This window comes from Trypanosoma grayi (genome assembly GCF_000691245.1).
Source record: "Trypanosoma grayi strain ANR4 Tgr_20_V1, whole genome shotgun sequence".
Taxonomy (NCBI): Eukaryota; Euglenozoa; class Kinetoplastea; order Trypanosomatida; family Trypanosomatidae; genus Trypanosoma; species Trypanosoma grayi.
In genome coordinates, this window is record NW_008825639.1 from 9,653 (window position 1) to 23,142 (window position 13,490).

General features: G+C 53.8%; 10 protein-coding genes and 3 non-coding genes across 13 annotated transcripts; 6 read left to right on the forward strand and 7 right to left on the reverse strand.

The window, feature by feature from the left end:
* Window positions 1-478: 478 nt before the first annotated feature.
* DQ04_00201040 (hypothetical protein) lies at window positions 479-1,360 on the reverse strand (the record flags this gene model as incomplete). The annotated part of the gene is made up of 1 exon (XM_009308423.1): window positions 479-1,360. The coding sequence occupies one exon, from the start codon at window positions 1,358-1,360 to the stop codon at window positions 479-481; it is 882 nt and encodes a 293-aa protein (XP_009306698.1).
* Window positions 1,361-2,463: 1,103 nt separating this feature from the next.
* Window positions 2,464-3,729, reverse strand: DQ04_00201050 (hypothetical protein; the record flags this gene model as incomplete). Its single annotated transcript, XM_009308424.1, has 1 exon — window positions 2,464-3,729. The coding sequence occupies one exon, from the start codon at window positions 3,727-3,729 to the stop codon at window positions 2,464-2,466; it is 1,266 nt and encodes a 421-aa protein (XP_009306699.1).
* Window positions 3,730-4,106: 377 nt separating this feature from the next.
* DQ04_00201060 (hypothetical protein) lies at window positions 4,107-5,054 on the reverse strand (the record flags this gene model as incomplete). The annotated part of the gene is made up of 1 exon (XM_009308425.1): window positions 4,107-5,054. One exon carries the CDS (start codon window positions 5,052-5,054, stop codon window positions 4,107-4,109), a length of 948 nt encoding a protein of 315 aa, XP_009306700.1.
* Window positions 5,055-5,281: 227 nt separating this feature from the next.
* DQ04_00201070 (hypothetical protein) lies at window positions 5,282-6,310 on the reverse strand (the record flags this gene model as incomplete). The annotated part of the gene is made up of 1 exon (XM_009308426.1): window positions 5,282-6,310. The coding sequence occupies one exon, from the start codon at window positions 6,308-6,310 to the stop codon at window positions 5,282-5,284; it is 1,029 nt and encodes a 342-aa protein (XP_009306701.1).
* Window positions 6,311-6,604: 294 nt separating this feature from the next.
* On the reverse strand, window positions 6,605-7,693 carry DQ04_00201080 (hypothetical protein; the record flags this gene model as incomplete). Its single annotated transcript, XM_009308427.1, has 1 exon — window positions 6,605-7,693. The coding sequence occupies one exon, from the start codon at window positions 7,691-7,693 to the stop codon at window positions 6,605-6,607; it is 1,089 nt and encodes a 362-aa protein (XP_009306702.1).
* A 1,261-nt stretch (window positions 7,694-8,954) lies between these two features.
* On the reverse strand, window positions 8,955-9,854 carry DQ04_00201090 (hypothetical protein; the record flags this gene model as incomplete). The annotated part of the gene is made up of 1 exon (XM_009308428.1): window positions 8,955-9,854. One exon carries the CDS (start codon window positions 9,852-9,854, stop codon window positions 8,955-8,957), a length of 900 nt encoding a protein of 299 aa, XP_009306703.1.
* A 176-nt stretch (window positions 9,855-10,030) lies between these two features.
* DQ04_tRNA064 lies at window positions 10,031-10,102 on the reverse strand (the record flags this gene model as incomplete). The annotated part of the gene is made up of 1 exon: window positions 10,031-10,102. It is a non-coding gene; the product is annotated as a tRNA-Asp (tRNA).
* A 134-nt stretch (window positions 10,103-10,236) lies between these two features.
* Window positions 10,237-10,317, forward strand: DQ04_tRNA005 (the record flags this gene model as incomplete). The annotated part of the gene is made up of 1 exon: window positions 10,237-10,317. It is a non-coding gene; the product is annotated as a tRNA-Ser (tRNA).
* A 142-nt stretch (window positions 10,318-10,459) lies between these two features.
* DQ04_tRNA033 lies at window positions 10,460-10,533 on the forward strand (the record flags this gene model as incomplete). Its single annotated transcript has 1 exon — window positions 10,460-10,533. It is a non-coding gene; the product is annotated as a tRNA-Val (tRNA).
* A 249-nt stretch (window positions 10,534-10,782) lies between these two features.
* Window positions 10,783-11,130, forward strand: DQ04_00201100 (hypothetical protein; the record flags this gene model as incomplete). The annotated part of the gene is made up of 1 exon (XM_009308429.1): window positions 10,783-11,130. The coding sequence occupies one exon, from the start codon at window positions 10,783-10,785 to the stop codon at window positions 11,128-11,130; it is 348 nt and encodes a 115-aa protein (XP_009306704.1).
* A 254-nt stretch (window positions 11,131-11,384) lies between these two features.
* On the forward strand, window positions 11,385-11,831 carry DQ04_00201110 (hypothetical protein; the record flags this gene model as incomplete). Its single annotated transcript, XM_009308430.1, has 1 exon — window positions 11,385-11,831. The coding sequence occupies one exon, from the start codon at window positions 11,385-11,387 to the stop codon at window positions 11,829-11,831; it is 447 nt and encodes a 148-aa protein (XP_009306705.1).
* Window positions 11,832-11,895: 64 nt separating this feature from the next.
* Window positions 11,896-12,240, forward strand: DQ04_00201120 (hypothetical protein; the record flags this gene model as incomplete). Its single annotated transcript, XM_009308431.1, has 1 exon — window positions 11,896-12,240. One exon carries the CDS (start codon window positions 11,896-11,898, stop codon window positions 12,238-12,240), a length of 345 nt encoding a protein of 114 aa, XP_009306706.1.
* A 397-nt stretch (window positions 12,241-12,637) lies between these two features.
* DQ04_00201130 (hypothetical protein) lies at window positions 12,638-13,114 on the forward strand (the record flags this gene model as incomplete). Its single annotated transcript, XM_009308432.1, has 1 exon — window positions 12,638-13,114. The coding sequence occupies one exon, from the start codon at window positions 12,638-12,640 to the stop codon at window positions 13,112-13,114; it is 477 nt and encodes a 158-aa protein (XP_009306707.1).
* Between the last annotated feature and the right edge of the window lie 376 nt (window positions 13,115-13,490).

Here is a 13,490-nt window from a genome sequence, read left to right on the forward strand (position 1 = left end):
CTCTCTCCCCCAACAACACGGACTCACCCTTCTCCCCTCACCACACACTGGTGGTGGGAACTGGGGTGAAGGCCGGGACCTTTCCACCCGTCTTACTCTCCCTCCCTCCCACGTTTTGCACCAACACCGGCCATTCCCAGAGAAAACAAGACCCACCGAGAGAGGAACATTATTTGCATGCACAACACTAAAAAAAGAAAAGCGTGCAAAACGATTGGCTGCTACACCCACACTTGCGCGCACATCACCGCCAAGCAACAACAAAAACATTTCCCCCCCTTTCCCCTCGTTAGCTCCCCGTCACATCGCATACGTCTTTTCCTATCAAGACCAGTGCTCACCTTGGATTTCCCTAAGCATGTGTGTCATTCGTTTTCCAGAAGGAGGTTGACTACGAGACAGCAATTGCCCCGTCCCCTTCAGCCACCGCAACTCCACTTCACGCGTGATTCGCCTTAATTCCCTAAACGTGCAGCTTTTATCCCAGCAGTTTGTCACGTTCGGGGAAGGCGGCGCGTGACATGCGCTGCACGTAGCCCGTCAGTACTTCGCTCTGCGCCACATATGCGAATGGCGCACTCACCTGCCTTGCCTCCTGCAGCATGACGATCGGTAGCAGCGCCGCGTACACCCCACAGTCCAGGGAGGAAGGCGTGTCACCGAAGAGAAACGCCTTATCTCCAATGATGTGCTCAATCGCCTGGAAGTCACGCAGGTATTCCGCCTCGTACTGCGCCTTACTGGGGCTCAGGCCCACAAGATCAGCGATACGCAGGACCTTTCCACGCAGCTTCCATACAAATAACATGACAAGGACGCGTGGGAGGCCGAACACGCGAGCAGCGTGTGAAACGACACAATGCGCTCCATCACCGGTAATTGTGAGGTAGTACGCAACGCGCGACTCGTACTCGAGCATGCTTTTAATCAACGTTCCAATCGCTTTCTGCTCCTCTGTGAGTACCTGATCCATTTCCACCTGGAATTCGGTGGTGAGGTACTCGATGGCATTGAAATCTTCGATACGCCTTCCGTTGTGCACAATACACGACGGACACTCTGTGGGCGAGACGCTGGTGTCCTGCACGACGTGCACCTCGTACGGGATCTTTGCGAGCCGGAGGAATGTCTCAACTTTAGTGCACGGGGGCGAAACGCTGGGAGCGAGTTCCCACCGCTGGAAGGAGAGGAGGTGGACAGTATTCCCCTCCGCCTTCTCCATCTCCGCAACGGCGGCGTGCAGCTCGCGTTTTCTTGCAGCAGACTTGAGAGCTAGCCAACCCGCGACGACGGGCACAACACTCACCGTGACAGCAGCAGCAGCAATAATAATTGCCCTGCCCTTCCCCATGGGACACATCTATTGATGATAATAAGACAGAGCGGAAACCTTATTGCAGACAAAGGTGAACAACAACAACCAAAAGGATGCGGAGGCATGTGGTACGAATAAAGGGAATTGAGCCAGTGAACGAGACAGAATGTGTGCATGCATGAGTGGACCGGAGCGGCCCGCCGTAGCAGCGTGAATTTAATATAAATTTTTGTTTTCTTGTTTTCTGGCAGCGTTTCCTCCTTCATCGACACACCGCTTGATTTGCGATGAAACAGAGTGAGGACAGTTATGATACACGGAGCCCAGAAAGAGTCCGATCCACAATAATTCGTGTAAGGGAGGGTGGGGGAAAACAAAGAGACAACGAGAAACAAAAAAAAAAGCGGCCTATTTGATCGAGCCACTCAGAGACACACAGAGAAAAAAAAAGGAACAACCACCCATAACACAACGATGCTAAGTGCACGATCTGTGTGCACACACTATAACGAGAAAATTCACCTCCTAAAAATCAATAACTAACCCATCGTTCAGTTCTACGTCCGCACTCGGATTGCTTCCTTTGCTTGGAGCATATGTGGGCCGGTGGAGCTATTGCATCAAATTGCGTAGAGGCATACATAAGAAAATCGCAAAGGAAATCAACTTTTGAGCTCGAACTGCTAGAAAGCAAAACAAAGTGACCCACACCACAACCCATCTCCTTACCCTCCATCTCTTGCTTCCCTTGCGTTTGCTGCCTCCTTCTTGTTGCCGTGGATGCGGGTGCTGCATCCCCAACACACCCGTGAACGAGCGTGAGTGATGAGTGGGCACGAGACAGGGTGGACGAGTGAGACATGCGTGGGGCCATGGGAGGCATTTCACACACACACACACACACACGCACGTTTGCGCAACAAGGAGGAGAATGGGCGGCGGAAGAGAGGGAAAAATAGACATACAGATACACACCCACACAGAAGGAAGGGGAAAGAAAAGAAATACGCGTTCTTTGTGTTGGGTCCTTCGTCACGTATTTGAAAGACAATAAGGAAAACAAGCCCCCCCTCCCCCCCCCGAAATACAGACCTTCCCCACACCCCAAACACTTTTTCGCTGACTCTGACAGCATGTTTTTTCTTTCACTACGCTTTGACCAAATCATCAAGGTCAGGAAAGACGGTGTGTGACATGCGCCGCACGTAGCCCGTCAGTACTTTGCTATGCGCGACGTAGGTGAAAGGATCCCGGGCGTGCGCCGTCTCATTCACCTCAACAAGCGGAAGCAATGCTGCGTACACGGCGCAGTCATATGAAGTAGGGGACGACCCCAGCAGGTACATCTTGCTGCCGATGATGTGCTCAATTGCCTGGAAGTCCAGCAGGAGCTGCCATTTGCTCTGGCTCTGGTCCGGCACACCGTAGCGCCACGTGGAGAAGGTTCGCTGCAGCTTGGAAAGCATCTGCTGCAGTGCCGCTACCACATGTACAGTCTGGGGGCGGTCGCAGGCCCGCCTAACAGAGTAGTTAAGCGTTGCTGCGAGTGCGGTGCCAATAGCCATCTCCTGCTTGCCGATATGAGTGTCCAGTCTGATCTTGAAGGTGCTCCTGAGGCAGTCCATGATGGGGCTAAAGTTGCTCACACAGTTGCCCTTATATCGAATACACGGAAGGCTCCCTGTAGGAGACACAGCGGGGTCAGCGATGATGTGCGCATCGTAGGGAATCTTCGCGAGGCGCAGGAACGTCTCCACCGCGACGCATGGCATTGAGGCACAAAGTGCAGCCCCTGAGCGCGGCGCAATGTACAGCTGCACCTTCTCCGAATCATCCATCGCCATCATGAGCCTCCTTGTCATGAAGCGTGTATAGGCAATACGTGCCCTGAGCAGCGTCGCGGTCACGGCGGTGGTTGTCCCCACAATGATGAATGGGTGCGAGCGAACCCACACCACTGCAGTCATGGTACGCTCAGCCATGCGCTTGCTCGCGTGACTTACATTGGAGGCGGCAATTGAGAACGGCTTGGTCACATAACCGATAATGGAGACGGCAGCTGTGAAAGGCTTAGAAGTTCTTATAGCTGATATTAGCGCCGACACCCTGAGACTCCTGCGGACTTCCGTATCGGATGATTCCGTTGTGTCAGCTTCTGCATCGCCCACTAAGAAGTCCGTATCAGTTTCTTTGAGCTTGGATATTGGCAAGGATTCAACGGTATCATCACTGATCGTTTCTGTTGTATTGTTTGTAAACAAGCCCCCCACTGACGCGAGAGTGGCATCCCTCACAGACAATAAGTGGACATGCGGCATGGTCTTCTGCCATTCCGCCCTCTTGCCGAGTAACATCATCGGGACCACGACGGCCGCCGTCCCTACCGTAGTGACCACCAAACCAGCGGGGTACATGCTTCTTTTAGTTGCTGCTTTGAAGTGTAGCTATTCCTCTTGGTTGATACACAAAGACAGACTCTCTTTTTCTCTTTCCCTCCCCGCGCGGGTGCAGAGTGTGGTATTGAGACATGAGAAGGTGAAGCGGTGAGAAGACAAGTGAACTGATTTCTTTCCAAAAGCAAAAATAAAGTGTAGATTCCTGAAGGGCACATATAGAGGAATCTGATCCGGGCATTGACAGCATTGTATACAATGACTGAATGAATGGGGGGGGGGACAATGGGCGTCAAGCGAGCAGTGTAAACAATTTTTTTTGCGTTTCGTCCCGCCACGACCTCTGTACACTTTCCTATCGATCAATATGAATCGGAAGAAGACCATACCCAATTGGTCTACAAAGATGCGCTCTCTTTGTAGGGAATAAATCTTTGCGTCTCATCCAAGGTGTTGAGTTCTTTGATATCGGGAAACGCCAACTTTGTCACACGTGCGACGTATTCACGAAGCGTTTTGCTTTTTGACAGGTATGCCATGGCCGGGCCGTGAGGTCCAATCTCCACTGCCACATGCAGCCAGCCGTACACGGCGCAGTCGTAGCTTGTCGGCTTGCTGCCAAGAAGGAACGGTTTGAAACTCAGCAGTGTCTCGAGGCTCTCCACCTCGCGCAGAAACTCCTGCGGGTATTGTTCTTGCGGCACATTGCCGTATCCGATGGTGTTGAGCACTTTTATGAGGGTGCCCCGCATGCTGTGTACCAGCGATTGCGCCATTGTAGGGTCAAGTTGGTACTCCTTTGCGAAGACGTCCTGCATCAGCTCCGGCCGATCCACCAGCATGGTGCGCTGCAGGCCGTAGTTGAGCGACGTTTCCGCCAATCGGCGCGTGATGAGGCCTATGGCCTGCTCCTCTGGTGTGAGATGGTCGTCCATAGTCACCTTAAATTCCTCTTTCAGGAACTGTACAATAAACTCGCTGTCACCAATGACAGTGCCGTTGTAGACGATGAATGGAAGCCGNCCTGTGGGCGAGGCGGAAGCGTCCGAGGTGAAGTGCACTGTGTACGGAATCTTAGCGAGGCGCAGGAACGTCTCTACCTTGAGGCAGGCCGGGAAGTAGTTAGGTCCGTGCGACCAGCGGTGATGAATGAACAGATGAACTGTATCCCGCTCGAGGTTTTTGAAATTCACCTGAGCGCTGATCTGCTTGCCGACAGCGCACATCAACATGATTGTCCTGAAGACGGCGTAGCCACCCACAGCAGCTGCAGCGGCCATAACGGGCCTTGGGTGCTGCTTACACAACTGCGCCATCTTCTGCACCACCTTCATATTGCTGTTCATGGTGCCGGTGGACACAAGTAACTTTTCTGATTAATGGCGCTCCTATCTACAGCTCCATGCGAAAGGACAAAATATCGGAATGAGGAGTACATGAAGTGCAACTCACGAAAACGAAACCAACCTTGCCGTTTTACCCGGAAGCCTGGCGCCAAGGTAGGATGCTCAGCCGTAGCAAGAAGAATCCACCAACAAAAAAAACTGACTCGAAAAAAAAGCAGGTCTATCCATCAGCCATGTTCTGCTTCCTCAAACAGCAAAGCTTCCCGCACAGACATCGCAGTGTTAAGATAGCCCCATTGCCCCAAAAGGAGCGCCTCCACATGGTCAAGTAGGCTAGCCACATCTTCAGACGTGACATCCTCTTCTACCAGAGGCGGTGGCGTAGCAAGCGCTTTTCTTTCCACTTCTTTATTCACTTCTTCATGTGCAGTCTTTCTCGACCTCACACCCCTCCTGTGCCGGCGTCTGCGTCTCGGCTTCCTTGGTGCGCGGCCACCGAGAGGTAGCAGCTGCACATGCAGAGGGTCGCCATGATCGACCGGCCCCGCCATCTGCACGGGCGTCGCGCCGCCATTCGACGACCCCCGCTCACCTGCATCGTCGTTGCAAGGGGTGCTGGACGCCACGTCGTCGGCGTCCACGCCCGGGAGCGCCAACTTCATGTCAAACTTCACCACAGACGCGCCCTTCGGCACACCAGCCTCAATATCAGCGAGTGTCACGCCCCCGATTGGGGCGCATGCCCTGAGGAACATGTCCCAGAGATCGTCGTCAACGCAGCACAACACACTAGAAGCGGGATCGGTGTAGAAGACCACTAACTCCGCCGCATTCCAGCGCGCAATAAGTTCCAGCGCTGCGAGGAGGACACCCTGGTTCAGCGCCAGACGGAGCAGTGCTCGGGTACGCAGTTCAGCGGTGCTACGCACGAAGGTTGATTTGACCACGTAGATCAGCTGTCCCGAGAACTTCAGGCGGTGCAGTGCCTGCTTGGCAGAGCTGCTCGCATCCTCCTGGGCGATTTTGTTCGGCACACGTTCGAGTGTCTCGAGCACGGACCAGAGGTCCACTCCCTCATGCAGACCCCGGGACAGGACGAAGATGAGTTGAGATACGAGGAATTCCGCCGCTTCTGCCATGACAGTTTTTTTTTCGTTCGGACTTGAAGAGACAGTGAGGGCTGCTATGCCATAATTCATCACGGTGCTTGGATGAAAGAGAAGCACCTGCCGCACCGCCGAGTGCAATTCCTGCATCGCACCAAAGACACACACACACACAGTGAGGTGCAGTACCTGCGATATAATAGTGGAAGAGACGGAGAACAGTGAGAAAGCTCTGCACACACATAGATTCACACACACACAGATACACAAGAAGAGACACGCTTAAGACGGCGAGGACTGAGGAAATACCGTTTGGATCTCAGTTTTCTCCGCAAGAGAAGGGTGCCTAATTCTTCGCTCCTTGCAAGCACGTGAATATGACATATAAATCATTCTTCTCAGGGCCGTTCCAAACACACCAGTGAGTCATTGACTTTCCCCAATCTAGTCACGATTCACAAGGTACTCAACAGCGACGTCCACGTGGCCGTTAGCAGCAATCAAAGCAGAACGGATCGCCTCCGGTTCAAAGCCCAGTCCAAGGTCCATAATCTGTGCGACACGCTCATCTGTTACCGCACCTGCGCCGCCAAAGGCGTCAGTGCTTCTGTGATCAGAGGGCGTGTCGCGGCGCCGGCGCAGAGATCCACCCCTGAGGGCTGCATTCTCAGAGGAATAGACACGGTGCAGGTGGATATTTCCTTCTTCTTGTGGCCCCGCGAGGTTATCAATGGCGTAGCGGCCATCTGTCGCTGTGTGTCTACCCGGGGATTGCGGGGGAATGGTGAGCTCCACAACGCTTGGGGGACCGAATAGGGCAGAGAGAACGGGCTGCATAAAGTTAAGGAATGAGCTGCATATGGTACGACTGACGAAACGGAGCCACCAGGAGAACACCCGCGACTTTTTGGAGGCAATGCTCAATATTACACCAAAGAGAGCCAACATCACACGAGTCCAAAGACCGATATCTACGTGAACAGCATGCTGCTTATGTGTCCGCGCGCGAACCTCTGTGTCAGGGAATAAAACCAGCCTCAGGAGGGGTACAAGAACCAACATTTTCTCTGTTAGTACAATTGACGTAACGGGAATGCGCCAATGGTGAAGCGACGGAACCTCCATAAGCTTGCACGTGACGAAAGCTGCGAATGGTACAATCGACCCACCAGCCGACAGGACACGTAGCTGCTCCAAAGAGAGCGGTGGGGTGGACTCGGTGATGAGAATGTTCAGCAGCACGGACCCAGCCAAGGCGGCTGTCATGACAAAGGCGAGAAATTGGGCAGAGCCCCAGCGACGTTCCAGTGTTCGCATCTCAAACAGTAGTACCACAGCGCAAACCACATCCGTGAAAGACACTCCAATTGAACCAAAGGGCAATACTCCCAGTGGGAGGCGCTTGATGGTCGCCTTCCACCCTGGTAACACGTACGCGCGCTGCAGCGTCATGTAGTGCCGTGGCGTAATGGTTGTGGAGAGTGCGGAGATACCGAGGAGAAGCCCCGTCACAGGGGCATGCTCAAGTACCATTTGCGTCCACTCGACGGCTTATGTACCTTGTAGAAATCAAGCCTGTCAGCAGCAAGTAAGAAGAAAGAATGCCTAAGAAGAAATCGTCGAGACGGCTCAATATCGTCCACGCAGGAAGAACAACGGGGAAGGATGCCTCATTCACCCACCTCCAAATCTACAACACCATTCCACACATCTTCGCAATGAAGCACACCCATGCCGTGCAACTCGTTCAGACTCATCCAACAAAATATATCCCAGCCAACAACCACGTTATCAACAATCAACGATGGGCCTCTGGCACTCACGTCGAACAGCTTCTACAGCGTATTCCTCACGCTTGAAGTGTAGTAGTCGATGAGCACGATATCGCCCTTGCCCCAAGATCCATTTGCACCATTCATGGATGCACTTGCGATAAAATTCGAAAAAAAAAGGTCCTTTACTCAGGTGCAAACGTTCACACCGCAAAACACCGTGTAACGCGCTTGCAAGCACAATATCAACATCAAGAGATTATTCTAAAACGGTACCGCCTCGAGAAACACTTGACGATGTGATGCCTCATAACCAACGTCATCATAGTTCCGTCACGGCCGCAGGTAGTGTAGGAAATTCAGACTCAGTTGGTAACGCAAAGCCATGCGCGCATTCAGCTCTACTCCATCAATCGTTTCTACTGCACCCGTCAGCATATCATAACTGTTGGGCCAGAAGTACACCGTCGAGAGTTCCCTCTGGACGTATGTGAAGCGCTTCTAGCCAACGTGATGCCGCAGTTGCGGCCCATGGTATGTGTGAAACTCCTGAATGCAGTCCAGCGGCACCATCACAGGGAAAAGGGAAGCGGCTACACACGTATGTTATTTCATTAACCGGTGCGATGACCCTCTACGCCACGGCACACATCGTAGAATGGACGAAGTTGACAATACCTAGGAGCTTCTTTACCACGATAGATTGAAAATAAAGCAAAACACATATTTCCGGGAAGCAAAAACAGTGTAGGAAAGAGAAATAGCAGAAGATCCCCTTCTCCAAAACAAGAATCAATACTACAACACAGTCCAGCAGCATAATTATTATTGCATTTGCGGAAATAGCTTAAAAGAATATACAGAAAGATATGATAGACAAAGGATGTACGGGGGAGACCAGAATTTTGGAATTGTGCAGCGGGATTATGCCTAAGTCTGTGTTTTATGATGTCGACAATTTCTCACACACATTTATTTACATGACAAAGGAACTCCCTGCTAATCTCCAAAGAAAAACTATTCTAGTGTTTTTCATACACGAGTTTTGTCATCCTCTGTTTTTGCTGGTTCATAACCCACTGGTGGAAACTGCATGCTTGTACAGGTGAACGTCTCGTTCCCCCAATACGGAACGTACCGGGAGACAGCTCATCATTGCAGTTCATCGGGAGATTCGTCGCCCCCTTAACCTCCGTATACGGCTTTCTTGCACCACTGACACCTGGCGCAGGCAAACCTTGCACATCCATACCCGGTGTCATCCGCGTCGAACATAGCGTCAGCGACGCACTCGATACCTCTTCTTGTGGGGGGAATGCCCAGCTGTCAGTGAAGATTTGCTTTTTGACGTGCGGAGAGCCTGTCTTGGGAGTCTCTAGTGCCAAAGAAACATCAGATGTGACATGCGTTCCCGGGATGCTACCCACTCCGGCCGCAGGCTCCATGTGCCTTGGGGAGTCATTTCCTACGGTTTTGCCCGCGGGAAGAATATACGGGCGACAACTGGTGCCCGCCGCTGTTGCCGGGCGAAGCTGCTGCCAAGCCTGTGAAACGCGCACGTAGGCACTGTGCGGTCTAACACTTTCGTGACAAGGTTGGGAAGAGGAGCTATGTGAGCTTACTGGATCTACACCGATATGCGTGGAGTGTGTGGACCCCCGTGGTGTGCCTCCAGGTAATATAGGCGACAACCACGACCCCTTCTTCACAGGCAGAAGATTGTTCGGCTGATGCACTTTCAGTCCACAATTTCTGCCATCGTTTTGTCGCTTCTCTTGCCACGCGTCATCATGCGCAGCAGTGAGAGTGTCAGCATCACCCACTCCTGTGTGGCGGGGTGCTTGCGGCGAGGCGTCTGCCCCCTCCACCGCCCTCTTGGGGTTCTGTCTCACGGCTGGAAGGTGCTCCCTTTCATGCGCCATCCGGAACGCTTCAGGCACTGTCCCCGTCTCTCAAGGCTCAAAGAACGAAAACAACAACAGGATGAAAGGAACCAAGAGCACTTTTTTCATTTTACCGAAAACACACGAAGGACACATTGGTGCGCGGCATGCCCCCTCAGGACGAGGGCCCGAACCATGACATCGGCTCAAAAAAGCTTCCCGGCCGGGAATTGAACCCGGGTCACCCGCGTGACAGGCGGGTATACTAACCACTATACTACCGAGAACACATCCAACGAAAATTGCAAGTAATATGAAAAAGTAATATAGAACCCCCCCAAAAAATTAAATGCATCATGAAAAAAAAAACCTAAAAATATTTATATTAATAGTTTTATGTAAAACCTATATTCCTTAACGAGCAAACGTGGCCGAGTGGTTAAGGCGCCTGCCTGCTAAGCAGGTGTGATCTCACGCGAAGGTTCGAACCCTTCCGTTTGCGATTCTTTTTCGCAAACACTCCTAGTGTTTGTGTTCAAAACAAAAACCATTTCCTTTTTTTGCCCTTCCCCCGATGGGAGTAGGAAAAAAGAATAGGATTCAAATAGTATATGTTTTATTTGTATATTTCAATGCTCCAACGAGCGCTGATGGTCTAGGTGGTTATGACGTCGCTTTAACACGGCGAAGGTCTCGGGTTCGAGTCCCGATCGGCGTACTTTTTTGAAACCATGAATTCTATATTAAGAGTTTTTTTTTTTTTTAGCCCCCCGGGCATCCCCGGATTTTCAGTATCACATCGATGGGGCCTTCACCATGGATGGCGCGGCAGGCTAGAGGCACGCATGGGGCAGAATAAGGCGTTCACCTGGGGAGCCCTGCGCCACCCCATGGCCTCCTTCACAATACCTTGTGATCAGGGGTTTCTTCGGGTTTTTGAGGAGGCACACTCGGTGCTGAGCGCCAAATGGGCAGCATTGGCTACGTAAGAATCTTTCTTTGGACGCCGGTGCCAGTGCGAACGGCCCCGGCTGGCGGATGGAACGTTTCAGATAGAGAAAAGCCCCAACACACCATTCCAGGATATGCAGAACCAACTGGCCCGGATGCATCAACAGTTGCGGCAAACGCGGGCGGAACTGGAGGCAGCCCCCAAAAGCGAAGGGATTCGGAGCGCGACAGGCAACACCGCCGCCCCCCGCCCCGCAGAATTTCACGCAAGAGTTGCCCCAACAGAATTTATTCAACACACCCACCGCAGGCTAGTGGACGGAGGCCGCCCCAGACCGGCTTTCTTGGGCGGTGTGTTGTGTAAAGGGGGCGGCGCGGAATACAGGGTATGGGATGAAAAGCGTGGGGGTAGGGGGGGGGGGCATTTTTGGAACCCTTGGTGAAGGACGATCCCATCGCACAGGCGGTTCAAAGAGCCAGGTAGAAGCACACCGCGCCCCCAATCAACCAAAGCGCGGTGCTATCGCTGCGGGGAGTTTGGCCATTACAGAAGCACCCGCTATGCGAATATAGCGCGCCCCTCCGCAACTATAAAAAAGATCATCGGTCCCGGAAACAATGAATTCAAGGGGCATCAGATTATGGGGGCCCTCGCGCCATAGCCGGTATAGCAAAAGAAATTTTAGGCGAGGCCAAAACATTTTGCCTTTCACCCACCGCGGGAATAGATGTGGGCACGGTGTTTTTCCACCAAACGTGGGAACGGGGTGGAGTTGCCGAGGCTTAAACCCCTTTTCGGAAGCCCGGGGTTGCAAAAGCAGAGAGCACACCGATGTTGCGCAAGGGTTGCCCCCAATCGGCGAACGACGTCGCCATTATTCCCGATCTGAACCGCGACCCGTACGTCTTGGCCCTCGCATCGGGGAAAAACAGGTGTGCAACGCGCATGCGGAGCCGCGCGGCATGGATTCAAAGGGGGCCCATAATATGCCGTTTTTCGTGGGTTTGCGGCGGCGCACGGCTTGGAGATTCCTGGAAGTAACTGCCCCCCCCTGCTTGCCGTAAGTCTTCGGTTGGCCAAGGGCAGCGCGATTCAATACACAATAACGTTGCCGAGCCTGTCAGAAGCATGGCGAACGCCGGCGCAAATGATTCGCGCCGGCCTCCGGAAGACTACGGCCAGCGATTCCGTCAAACAAGNCGCGATTCAGTACACAACAACGTTGCCGAGCCTGTCAGAAGCATGGCGAACGCCGGCGCAAATGATTCGCGCCGGCCTCCGGAAGACTACGGCCAGCGATTCCGTCAAACAAGCGCGGCCCATGTTGCGTCGGGGGCTCAGCATGGCCAGCGGGATGTTAGAAGAAGAGAGGGGCCGGGTCGCTTTCAGGCTGGCTTGGGTGACCGCCGGTCGTTGGGGCGAAATCAAGCTTCACCAGCGGCATGGAAAACACACGCCGCCTCTGCGAAATGAAAGCCCGGCCCATCAAAAAGAGAAGCACCGGCGCAGGCAGAAGCGGCCGTGGTGGAACACGAATTGGGCCCCCACTAGCAGGCGCAGCTTGCAAAACGCGCGGGCCCACTAGAGCCCCCCTCGGGGTTTAGTGCGTTATCTTGGCCGCTGGGACGGGACATCGAACAAGCCCGCGGAGTTAACGCCGCGGATGGGATGCGCCTTTAGTGGTGGGGCAGCCCGTCGTGGATCCGNCCGGCGCAGGCAGAAGCGGCCGTGGTGGAACACGAATTGGGCCCCCACTAGCAGGCGCAGCTTGCAAAACGCGCGGGCCCACTAGAGCCCCCCTCGGGGTTTAGTGCGTTATCTTGGCCGCTGGGACGGGACATCGAACAAGCCCGCGGAGTTAACGCCGCGGATGGGATGCGCCTTTAGTGGTGGGGCAGCCCGTCGTGGATCCGGTTTGTTCCGGGGCAGAAAAGGGCACAACCCTCACCCCAAAGGCCACAGCGTTTCGCGACGCAGACGCATATATAAGAGGCGGCCGCGCGCAAACGGGAAGAGGGTTGGCCACTTCAGCAGGCGGGCGCGGGCACGGCATCCCCTTCTTGGATGCAATGCTGGCCCCATGCCGAGGTGCATCGTCGTTTTGGCGCGGTGTAGGGAATCCCGCGTGGCTCGGCAGGCTTGCCGCCGCAAGCTGGGGTGGGGGGCTTTGCGCATACGTGTTTGTAGCGCGGCCGTGGTGCACACAATGGCAAAAGACAGCGCTCACTCGGACGCGCTGGATCGTGAAGGGGCGGCCATCGACAGGGCACTGCAAGACCACAAGGTGGGCGCCACGTGGCCTCGGAGAGTAATCCCGCGGATGGCATTTCCAGAGGTCAGAACGTAAAAACGCCTGGCCCGCGAAGGGGAACGCGGGAGGCGGGTGGCTAACGACGCCTTCGGTTCCTTCTTTTCGGAAGTTTCAATTCAACTGCAAAGGAAAACGCTCGATTCCTTCTTTATTTGCAAAGGGGCTTCCCCAATGCGCGAAGAAGAACGAAACATAGCACGTGTTCCGAAGGGCAATGTTTCTCACTCTTCCCTTCGTTCCCCCTCCGGCGGCATGAGGGCACAGGCTGTTCTTTTGGCGGAGGGGGCCCCCAAACCCAAACAGCGAAACGAGTTCCGGGGCAAAGGTGGAAAGAGTTCGCCCCACAAAAAGGGAAAGAAAACAAACAAGGTCAAGCCCAACCCCCCGGAGAGGCCACACCAAACTAGTGATA